Below are 12,432 nucleotides of genomic sequence, written 5' to 3' on the forward strand. Positions count from 1 at the left end.
GGGAAATATTCTTTTTCAGGTATATCATAAAACATGAGGCTAGAAGTCATTAAAGAACATTTCAGGGTGATGCCGTAATGGCTGTGCTCATCCAGCCCTGGCCCCTCGGGGTAACAACCCAATTATATAACGGGCTTCGGAATGCCGGAATTGTGCACCGGACAGAATGTGTGTTGGGGGCCCGGGAGGGGGGAGGGGAAATGGGGCCTCACAAGCATACTACCTACGCCTAGCAGGGCTCAAAATTTCCTCAAAATGCTTGTGTAATTTTTATCACCCACTAGCAAAGCGAGGGTAGTGGGGATGTATTCGGTTGGGATCTAAGTATGTATATCTTCCATATACATGCATACCTCCCTATATATATATATATATATATATATATATATATATATATATATATATATATATACATCAGTGTTCATTTTACCTCTGAAAAGTCATGGGTCCCGGGGACTCGCATGCTCAAAAATCTATGGGTCCCAACAGAGATTTATGGGTCCCCAAAATTTAGAGTTATCAAGGTTGACATTGTAAATCGGCGACAAATATATAATATTAATCTATATATCCATTCAGTTTTAATCATCACAGTTTATCAGTAATGCAAATCAGTTATCACTTCAAGATTTTTCATACAGATTTTTCACAACAATGACCTCATCCCGAAGCAACAATATCTTGTTTGCCGAGATCGGCGTGCAGACGAAAACTCGAACCGCGAGACCAAAACAACAATGGTGGATCTGCCTGACGAAAAGTTTGGCGTGCGGTAAATCTTTGTTTAAAAAAATGTAATCGGGTAATTATGACAATTTTGTGTCAAAAAAGTTGCGTCCCAGGGACGCACGTTGACTTGACACTATGCGTTCCCAGCAAAAATGATGCGTCTAGGACATTTCACTCTTCTCGGTAGAACTACACCATCTTTTATAGGCATTTAGGTGTGATGTGATGTGATGTGATGTGAAAACTACCCCCAAAAAAAGCGGACTTCACATTTTTTACAGAAAGATATTCTACTACCCCAGACTTTGTCTTAATATATTAATTTTTCATTGTTTTCTGAAGATCAAGACACCCCTCTCCTGCCATCTTCAAAGGTTTTTTGGAACTCTGATTTTTTTAAAAGTACTACACAAACAAAAGAAACATTTTGTATTGTATTGAGTTTCCAAAATATTTTTTTCATAGATAAAAAAGATATACACTATAATGCAATTTTTATTTTGAAAGAGCTAGAGGTAACACAAAAAGCAAAACTAAAAATATCTGACAAAAAAAAAAAACATAAATAGGAATTACAAGTAATATTCAAAGTGAGTGCAATATCTTGTGAGGGAGGGCAGTTTTATTTACTGGCATTTAATTTCTGAATATTAAGTTTTGTAAAAACACTTTTCCCATTTTTTTAATAGATTGAGTTATTCAATATAAGACAAGTTCCAACAAAAACCAAATACGAAATCAACCAACTACCCCTAATTTAGCCCCATAATCATGAGTTATTTTTCATATCCAAACCGATGCATTATGCTTATTTACGCATAAAAGCAAGTCCTTTTAATAATTTTCAGCTGAAAAGTGATATATTTTAGATGGAGTGACAGAGAGATAGATAGAAAGATACATAGATAGACGGACAGATAGTATCCTCATGTTAAAGAAATTAAATACAAATTTGAGATATAGAATACAAAAATACCCAATGTAACATGTTGAATAAAGATCATTTAAATAATGTTCCAAAAAATAGACGCTTTTAGAAAAATAAAACAAAATGTGAGTTTTGAGTTTAATGTGGGCTTTTACTCCCCCGGGTGGAGTTAAACAGCCTCAAGACCTGAGGGAGAAATGATCTTCTCAGTCTGTCCGTGGAATCGAAGCTGCTCTTCTCTCTGGAAATGATGCTGTGTAGTGGATTGTATGAGCAAAAGGTCACAAAAACGACAGGCGACAAATATTAGCATAAATGACATGTCAGTTTAATTGTTTACACAGACACACATTACAAAAAGGGCAAAGAACAAACGTCAAAATGCCGATTTAAATAGAGTTAAAATATTTCAATTGTTTTTAAAACGTGATGCGCTAGTGAATGGCACAGTCACTCTTACATGGCTCAGGAGTGATTCCAAACACATATACGTTTTTATTCTCAACGTGCACACACCAAAAATAATCTTAAATAGTTAATAAATATCCAGGCAGATGAAATATTCAGTCTGTGTGGTTTCCTTCGAGGTTTCAAGTAAAACAAAAATAAAAAAATAACCAAAGAAATGTGTGACTTGATTCTCAATGCTGTCACAACACACAATCAATTGTTTGTGTTTAAACTTCAGAGTCAACTGAACGTTCGAGTCCCCAAACATGAGTTCACAGCTCAGAGAGGGTCATGTGAGTTATATCTGGAACTTGTATATTTATGGGATAAATGTTTAGAAAACTGTGTTTACAATAAAGTCAGAAAAAAGGGTATGAAATGATAGAAGACCGATCCTGCCTTAAGAAGAAATACATGTACTTTACAAATAGATGCCATATGAATAAACACATTGATTTTTTTTTTATACCATAGAACTTAAATATGTGTCTGTAGTGCAGCAGTTAGCACATTCTCCTGACACGCAAAAGGTCCCTGGTTCAAAACCGGATGGAAACATGTGTTGGCCTGGAGAGGGATAGTGGCCCAAGACACACCACAGGAAATAGTGCCCAATTGATCCTTGTGGTTAGGGGATCCAAATACCAAAATACAGGACATAAATGCAACACATGTACTTATGCATTTTGTCATTTAGTTTGGTATTTATTTTGTTATGTATTTTGTCGTGTATTGGTCATGTATTTGTCGTATAATTTGTTGCGTATTTTGTCATGTATTTGTCATGCATTTGTAGTGTATTTTATCATGTATTTGTCATGTATTTGTTGTGTATTTTATTGTGTATTTTGTCATATACTTGTCGTGTATCATGTCGTGTTTTGTCATGTATTGTGTTGTGTTTTGTCATGTTTTTGTTGGATATTTGTTGCGTATTTTGTCATGTATTTGTCAAGTATTTGTAGTGTATATTGTCATGTATTTGTAGTATATTTTGTCATGTATTTGACATGTTTTTGTTGTGTATTTTGCCATATACTTGTCTTGTATTCTGTTGTATTTTATCATGTATTTGTCATTTATCTGTCGTGTATTGAGTAGTTTTTGGTCATGTATTTGTTGTATATTTGTCGTGTATTTTGTTGCGTATTTAGTCGTGTATCGTGTTATATTCTGTCATGTATTATGTCATGTATTTGTTGTGTATTTCGTTGTGTATTTGTCTTTTATTGTATTGTATTTTGTCGTGTATTTGTTTTGTCATTTTTGTGTATTTTGTCACGTTTTATCTTGTGTATTTTGTCGTGTATTTTGTTGTAACAAAATGTTATTCAGATAGGAGAACGGGTAAAACTGGCTGAACTTTTCCCCCATTGGTCAATCGACTGCTACCATTTGATTGGTGCACTCATTACTCAAACAATGTGGTAAAAAGACAAGCAACTTTGACTTGCCCCTAAATTTGAATACATTTTGTTGTGACCAAATAAATGAAAAAGTAAACAACAAAAGACATTAGAAAAATAAAATAAATAAATCACAAAATAAACTCCTATCTACAGCGTTCTTGAGCACAATGCACTGTGCAACTGCCAATGTGAATATACTGTACTCATATTTATTTTATATCAGTAATATGTTTTTTTCTATCTTTTTACACATTTTTAACTTTTTCCACAACCTCCAATTGTGTTGTCCAATTGTGTCATGACAACAAAGGCCATTCTATTCTATTTTAAATGACAACCACCACATCAAAAACATGACAAAATAAATACCAAAATGCTTGAATAAATGAATCAATTTCATGTCTGCGATATTTTAGGTATCACGTGATGTGTTTATGTGTTCATTTATTTAAACGGGTTATATTTGAAGAGATTTTTTTGCATTTTTTTCTACAAATGGTTTAATTGGTCTTCGCCACATCATTTACAGTAAACAGACTTCAAATGACGTTTACAGACGTTAGTGCCAGTGAACAACTTTGACTTCAATGAGTGGCATAATTTTCATCAGTGTGAATTAGGGATCACCAACACTTTAAGGCTGACAGCTACCTTTTGTTACCTGTTAGCGCAAATGGCTACCATTTTGATATACATTTATGAAATAACAACCTATGTTATTACTATGTTGTTACTGTGTTATTACCAGGTGTTGATCATTAGAAGTTAAGTCAACCACTAAAATATCAAGTCAGTTAGAAACTCAAACTCACTAGAAAATCGCAATGACCCATCATCACTGGCGAGTTATTTTCACAACCTGCCTGCAGACTATTCAGGTGTTCTTTGGGGGCTACCTGGTGCTCACGACCACCACGTTTGAGACCCCTGTCAGAGATTAATGTCGTCCAGAAGGCTAGATGTCCGTTTTGGAAACACTGAAATAAAATTCCTTGGCCTAAGCGTAGGTGGCGACCTTGGCCAGGATCTGCAAGGCCATGGACAGGCAGGGCACTTGCGCTAGCACATAGGCAAGGGAACGTGTGGGTGCAGGCAGAGCGGCCAGATAGGCCACGCTGTGTAGCACGCGGACCGCCGTGAAGGACAGGAAGTGGAGGCGGGCCATCGCCATAGACGGGCCTGTCATGGAGTAGATGGCACCCAGAAAGAGGAAGGGGAAGATGTTCTCCATGTCGTTGCGGTGAGCTCTACAAAATGAGTTTTTGGTGTCAGTGTTGCAATAAGACAGGATTGTGCCTGTTATAGAGTTGGGACTAAATGTAAGATCAGGACTAAAAAATCCAGCCCAACCCAACCGGGTTCGCGGGTATTTAAGCTCGGCCCATCTAAGCCCGACAAATGAACTTGAGTTGAGGGACCAAGACCGAAGCAAACACGAGTCGCCTATTTTATTTGTGAGAACTCGGGTGACGGAGGGATTCTCTCTCCCTGACTTAAAAAAAAAAAAAAAATTATCCACCCGTCATTGTTTTTGTTTTCTTTACAGAGGATGAGCACGGATTGCTGCATGCACAGGCCAGGGTCGTTGGCGCAAGAGGGATACAGAATCCATCACACGCATCCTCCACAAAGAAAAAGAAACAAAGAACCGTCACGGGTAGATAACTTTTTAAAAAAAGTCAGCGAGAGAGAAACCCAACTTGGTCCGGGCCCAAACATATAATTGAAATTTTAGGCCCAACTTGACCCGATATTCAGTTCAGGCTTGGGTTCGGGCTTAAGATCTTACCTCTAGTTGGGACTAAAGTTTCACGAAAAGCAGGTTCCTAGAACATAATTACTTTTCTAGGTAACGAGTTATCAATACAATTTTTTAACTCAACTATCATTAGAACATGGCGCGTTAGTCCGCTATGTATTTAAAGCAGATCACGGATTACATTGCAATAAAATCACGGATGTTTTTTGTAAATATGTCAAATGGAAGCAAGTCCATGATTTAATGAACTGTGCAGCCAACAGCTCAACGTTTGATGTTGGCAATAGAAAGAAAAAGAAATAGGGAAAGAAAGAAGCAAGACAAAAGAAGAAGAAAAAAAAAGAAAGGCAAGAAGAAAAGAGCAAGGAAAGTAAAGAAAAAAAGACAAAGAACAATAAAAATGAAGAAAGAAGAAAAAAGAAGATAAGACTAAAATAAAATGGTAGGAAAAAGAGACAAAATGAAAGGGAAAATAGAAATAAAAAGAAAATGAACAAGGGAAAGAAGAGAGAAAAAAAGCAATAAAAAAGAAAGAAAGGAAAAAGAAGAGAAAAATTAAAATAAAGTAAATAGGAAGATAAAAAGAAAAAGTAAGAAAACAGGAAATAGGGGACTAGAAAGACAAAAAGAAAAAGGGAAAGAAAGAAGCAAGAAAAAGATGATTTTTTTGTCAAATGATTTAATGAACAGTGCAGCCAACAGCTCAACGTTTGATGTGTACCCATATAAATCAAGCGTCACGGTTTAGGGTGAATGACAGGCCAACATCAGAATAAAACAAATGCATTTATAGTGCCTTGCTAACTGATTGCCCCAACACCCCCGCCCCCAAAAACCTATTGACATATTGCCATATTTTAGGCTTCAAACCCATAAATAAAACTCAAAATTATCATTTAAGAATCAACAACATTTGAGACACAATCGTGAAAAGAAACTTAATGTATTCAAGATTTTATATCGCGCTAACTTAAATAAATTAAGGAATAGGCGTATTCCCATTGGGTTAATATTGTGTTGCAATAACAGTCCTTTTTGGGTACGTCTCTATAAGCTTTGCACATCCTAAATCAGAAATATTTGCCCATCCTTCCTTACAATACAACTCAAGTTCCTAAGGTTTGATGGTGATTGTTAATGCGGGTCTTTTTAAGATCCTCCTGCAAATGCTCTATAAAATTCAGGTCTGGAGTTTGGTTTGGTCATTCAGACACTGTTATATTGTTAGTTTGAAACCATTTCATTCTAGGTTTTGCTTTAGATTTAGGGTTGTTGCCTTGTTGGAATGTGAACCGACTAACAGATTTCCTGACTGAATTGCTCTGTATTTGGCTCCATCCATCTACCAATCAATCCTAACAGTCTTCCCGGTCCTTACTGAAGGAAAGCTAACCCAGACCATGATGTTGCCGTCACCACGTTTGACAGTGGAAATGGTGTTTTCAGGGAAATATGCAGTGCTACTCTTAAGCCAAATGTAATACTTTGCATTCAGCCCGAAAAATTACATTTTGGTCATAACTGACCAGAGAACCTTGTTCCACGTGTTATGTGTGACTTCAGTGAGGCTTCTTGCAAACTCCAAACCGGCCTTTTTATGATATATTTTCATAAATGGCTTTCTACTTGCCACTTTTTCATAAAAGGCACTTATTATAGTTGTCTTATAGAGAGATTGTTCCACCTCGACTGTGTATGCCTGCAACTCATCTCATGTTATCATGAGCCTCGTGGTTGCTTCTCCGATTAGTTTTCTTCTTGTTTGGGCCAAAAGTAGGATGACCAGGTCTTGGTAACTTTATTTCCATAACTTTATCTCGGACCTGCCTGGTATTATATTTAGTCTTCATAATGCTGTCTGTTTTCCGGGGACTCCTTTCAAGACCTCTGAGCCCATTACTGAGCAGGTGCATTCAAACTGAGATTTAAAGACACACGGGTGCACTTTGTCATTGTTAGTCATTTGGGCGGACAACAGCTCATTGTCGACATTAGTTGATTCAGAAGTCCTCAGGGAACTTTTGGAGTCAGTTAGCTGAGCTGAGAGAATAGGTTCCATTTCAAGATCAAAAAATATTTTCAGCTTTTTAGCTGTAAGATTTAAGCCTGAAATGTGGCAATATGGCAAAATGTTTATGGGGGCTGATACTTTTCTAGGTGCTGTGTATGTATATACATATAGAGCGAGTCATACCTGCGGCATCTTTCCACATCGGGATCTAACCGGTGATATTGCAGCCCTCCGTGTCTCATTGCGTCTTCTGGGTTGGCAAAAGCCTTCACAATAAAAGAGAGATCTCGTGAAACTCTATGCCTTGGAAACTCGCCAGCTGGATTGAGCAATGACTCACTCATTCATCAGTTTGTAGTGTTCACTCACTGTGTTATGACATCCATATAGCCAGAAAACATTAACCACTTATTTTGACAACACTCTCACTCACGCTCAAAACATTCATGCACTTACTCACACACTCGTATGACTCCTCCAACCATCCTCAAATGATTAAATCATTCACTCTTTCATCATCCATGTTGAATTACAAACTCTCCCGTTGTTCATTTTCGAAATATTAATCACTTTTCACTCACTCACTGACCTTCTTGCACAGCCTGTGATGAGGCCCAGCACATCATTCTTTCTTAAAGCATACATTCGCTTACTCATTCATTCACTCACTCACTGACCTTCTTTCCGAGCCTGATCTGTCCTGTGATGAAGGCCAGTGCATAGTTCTCTTTCATAGCATTCTCACTCACTAACTCACTCACTCACCCTGACCAGTGATGAAGGCCAGCTAATTGTTATTTCTCAAAACATTCATTCAAACTCACTCACTCACTCACTCTGACCTGTCTGGTGATGAAGGCCAACACACTGTTCTTTCTCAAAGTTTACATTTACTTACTCATTCTTCACTTACACATGAGCAAGTCTACCATTAATTTAGAAAGACCTTCAAATTCACTCATTCACAAACTTACCATTCTCTAATTCCTCACGATACATTCTCCAAACATTCACTTTCAAAACATTAACTCATCTACTCTCACATATGGCCTATTCTCAAAGTATATATTCACTAATTCACTCATTCTTTGACTCACTAACCTTCTTGCATAGCCTGACCTGTCCTGTGATAAAGGCCAGCACATTGTTCTTTCTCATAGCATTCTGACTCACTCACTCACTCACTCACTCAGACCTGTCTGGTGATGAAGGCCAACACACTGTTCTTTCTCAAATTTTACATTGACTTACTCATTCACTCTCAACTCATACAAGTGCAAGTCTACCATTAATTTTAGAAAATCTACAAATCACTCATTCATAACCTTCTCCAATCTTTCATAATAAATTTGCCAAAAGTTGACTTTCAAACCATTAACTCATCCCCATTCATACATGGTTCTTTCTCCAAGCATATATTCACTTACTCGCTGATTCACTCACTCATTCATTCACTCACTCACTCTCTGACTGACCTTCTTGCGTAGCCTGACCTGTCCAGTGATAAAGGCCAGCACATTGTTTTTTCTCATAGCATTCTCACTCACTCACTCACTCACTCACTCACTCACTCACTCACTCACTCACTCACTCACTCACTCACTCACTCACTCACTCACACCTGTCTGGTGATGAAGGCCAAAACACTGAAGTTTACATTGACTTACTCATTCACTTGCCACTCACACATGTGCAAGTCAACCATTAATTTCAGAAAATCTACAAATTCACTCATTCATAACCTCCAATTTTTCACAATAGATTTGCCAAAAGTTTACTTTCAAACCATTAACTCATCCACTCTCATACATGGTTCATTCTCAAAGCATATATTCACTTACTTGTTGATTCACTCACTGATTCACTCACTCACTTCACCTGTCCTGAGATAAAGGCCAGCACATTGCTCGTTCTCAGAGCATTCTCACTCACTCACTCACGCACACCTGTCTGGTGATGAAGGCCAACACACTTAAGTTTACATTGACTTACTCATTCACTCTCCACTCACCCATGTGGAAGTATATAGCATTCATTTCTGAAAATCTACAAATTCACTCATTCATAAACTTCTTCAATTTTTCACGATAAATTCGTCAAAAGTTCACTTTCAAACCATTAACTCATCCACTCTCATACATGGTTCATTCTCAAAGCATAGATTCACTTACTTGTTGATTCACTCACTGATTCACTCACTCACTTCACCTGTCCTGTGATAAAGGCCAGCACATTGTTCGTTCTCAGAGCATTCTTACTCACTCACTCTGACCTGTCAGGTGATGAAGGCCAACACACTGTTCTTTCTCAAACTTTACATTGACTTACTCATTCACTCGCCACTCACAAATGTGCAAGTCTACCATTAATTTCAGAAAATCTACAAATTCACCCATTCATAAACTTCTCCAATTTTTTACAATAAATTCGCCAAAAGTTTACTTTCAAACCATTAACTCATCCCCTCTCATACATGGTTCATTCTCAAAGCATATATTCACATACTCGCTGATTCACTCATTCATTCACTCACTGACTGACCTTCTTGCGTAGCCTGACCTGTCCGGTGATGAAGGCCAGCACGTACATCTTGAGCACGAGCAAGACGGCGTAGAAAACAAAACAGGAGAAGACGTTGCTTCTTAACATGGTGGGAGAAGTTCCAGTTGGAGATCCAGGAATGTGGCCTGCTGAAAAGTGAGCAGCGAGAAGAGGGGGGGCCTGTATTTGTAACCTGCGTTAAACTCCGCCCACTTGCTCCGATGATGATGAGGATGATGACAGTCTGAGCAAAGGATTTTCTTCATTGAGGATTCCGCCGTCTTTTCCCCACACGTGCGATGTCTAAACATGCATCATGTCTGCCCCCGGGGCCACAGTCGAGCGCCATCATCCCGTCCGACTGCAGAACTTGTCAAGTATGCGTGTCAAACTGGCGGGCGGAATCGCTTACGGCCTTTTTCGGGTTTGTCTCTCTTTCAACATTTGCCGTGAAAAGGACGCTCAGAGTCGTGTCGTAAAAAATAAAAAATATAAATATATGTAATACATACGTTTCACATAGGTTCATTTTTTATAGGGAGTGTGTATTATTTGTGTCACGCAACCAAAATTGAAGGCCACAAGCCACAAAGAAGAATACAAACCACGAAAACTCAAAACGAACCGAATTTCTTTAAAAAAAAAGGGGGAAATAAGAAGACGAAAAGAAAAAGATCAAGAAAACAAGAAAAAGGGGCAATAGAAAGACAACAAGAAAAAGGGAAAGAAAGAAGCAAGACAAAAGAAGAAAAGGGGAAAAACAGAAACGCAAGAAGAAAGGAGCAAGGAAAGTAAAGAAAAAAAACCAATCAAGAACAATAAAAATGAAAAACGGAAGAAAAAAGATGAGATAAAAATAAAAAGGCAGGAAAAAAAGACAAAAGGGAAAATAGAAAAGGAAAATAAATAAGGGAAAGAAGAGAGAAAAAAGCAATAAAGAAAAAAGAATAGAAAAATTAAAAGAAAATAAATGGAAAGACAAAAACAAAAAGCAAGAACAAAAAGGTAATAGAAAGACAAGAAAAAGAAAAAAAGAAGCAAGACAAAATAAGAAAAATAGAAAGGCAAGAAGAAAAGAATAAGGAAAGTAAAGAAAAAAGACAAAGAACAATTAAAAATGAAGAAAGAAGAAAAAAGAAGATAAGACAAAAATAAAAATTCTGGAAAAAAAGAAAGGGAAAACAGAAATGAAAGGAAAATAAATAAGGGAGAGAAAAGAGAAAAAGAAGAGAAAAAATAAAATAAAATAAATGGGAAGACAAAAAGAAAAGAGAAAATAGACAAACATACAAAAAGGAAAAGTCAAAAAAAGAAGGAAAGGGAAAAAAGGAAGGAAAGAAGATAATTAAGAAGACGAAAAGAAAAAGGGAAAAAAGTCAAGGAAAAAAGAAATGGAAAAGAGAAAAAAGAAGAAAAGGAAGATAATTATAAAGACCAATAGAAAAAAAGGCAAGGAAAAAAGAAATGGAAAAGAGAAAGAACAAAACAAAAGAAAGAAGGAAGGACAAAAATACACAAGAAAAAGAAGAATAAGAAATATAACAAAATAGTATTTGGGGGAAGTGCGTGTTATAATCTGCTGCCCCTTATAGTGCAGAAAATACGGTAGACTTCATTCCTCCGCCCAAATTGAAAAATCGGATTACAAAAAGTCAAATATTTCTTCAAGTAAGCACCAAAAATTCCAGAGTTTTGTCCCTCAGTGTGTCAGCGCTGTAATCAAGACGTGACTCTCAGTGAGACGGTGGTGACTCACGTTGGCAAAATATTGGAACTGCGGGCAAAACATCACTTTCCTTTTTCCACCTCGTTACTCAAGAAAACAGGACAAACATGATAAAGACCACCATCTTACTCTGCTTGGGAGCCGGACTGGATTTCTTAGATCAGGGGTGTCAAACAGGCGGCCCTGGGGCTGGATCAGGCCCGCTAAAGGATTGAATCTGGCCAGCGAGACAACACTGAGGGAAGCGCAAGAGAAAAACAAGCTGCAGGTTGAAATAACCCACTTGATGTTACCAAAGCCAGGTGCCTCTCACAAACGCTGTACTTTTTTTTCTTATGCTCTTTCTCTCTCTCTCTCTCTCTCTTCCCTTTTTCTCTCACTCTCTCTATTTTATCTTTTCGGTCTCACTTTTTCTCTTTCTTTGTTCGTCTTGGTCTCTTTCTCTCTCTGTGTCTTTTTACTTTCTCTTGCTCTCTCTTCCTTTTATCCTCTTCTCTCTCTTTTCTCTCTTTCGCTCCTTCTCTCTTTCCGTTCCTCTTTGGGTTTATTTTGTTCTCTCTTTGTCTATTTCTCTTTCTGTGTCTTTTTATCTTCTTTTGCTCTCTTCCTTTTATCCTCTTCTCTTTCTTTTCTCTGTTTCTCTCTCTTCTTTGCCTCCTCTCTCACTATTTCTTTTTAGCTCTCGTTTCTTACACTCTCTCTCTCTCTTTCTCTTTCTTTGTCCCACTCGCTCTACTTTTCTCTTCCTCTCTTTTTCTTATTTATTTCTCTCTTTTTTTCTTTCCCTCTAATCTACTAGTCCAGCCACAGAGAGAATGTTTGTTCTATCGTGTGCCCCCCGAGCTAAAATGAGTTTGACGCCCCTGTCTAAGATAAATC

At 37.4% G+C, this 12,432-nt stretch overlaps 1 protein-coding gene across 1 annotated transcript; it reads right to left on the reverse strand.

Moving 5' to 3' along the window:
• Nucleotides 1–1,963: 1,963 nt before the first annotated feature.
• ptges (prostaglandin E synthase) lies at nucleotides 1,964–10,178 on the reverse strand. Its single transcript, XM_088319943.1, has 3 exons — nucleotides 9,828–10,178; nucleotides 7,470–7,552; nucleotides 1,964–4,763 (listed from the first exon to the last, which is right to left on the reverse strand). The coding sequence occupies exons 1-3, from the start codon at nucleotides 9,933–9,935 to the stop codon at nucleotides 4,514–4,516; spliced, it is 441 nt and encodes a 146-aa protein (XP_088176069.1). The 5' UTR covers nucleotides 9,936–10,178; the 3' UTR covers nucleotides 1,964–4,513.
• Between the last annotated feature and the right edge of the window lie 2,254 nt (nucleotides 10,179–12,432).

The sequence above is a fragment of the Urocampus carinirostris genome, chromosome 16 (genome assembly GCF_059441175.1).
Source record: "Urocampus carinirostris isolate Australia breed hairy pipefish chromosome 16, RoL_Ucar_1.0, whole genome shotgun sequence".
Classification (NCBI taxonomy): Eukaryota; Metazoa; Chordata; class Actinopteri; order Syngnathiformes; family Syngnathidae; genus Urocampus; species Urocampus carinirostris.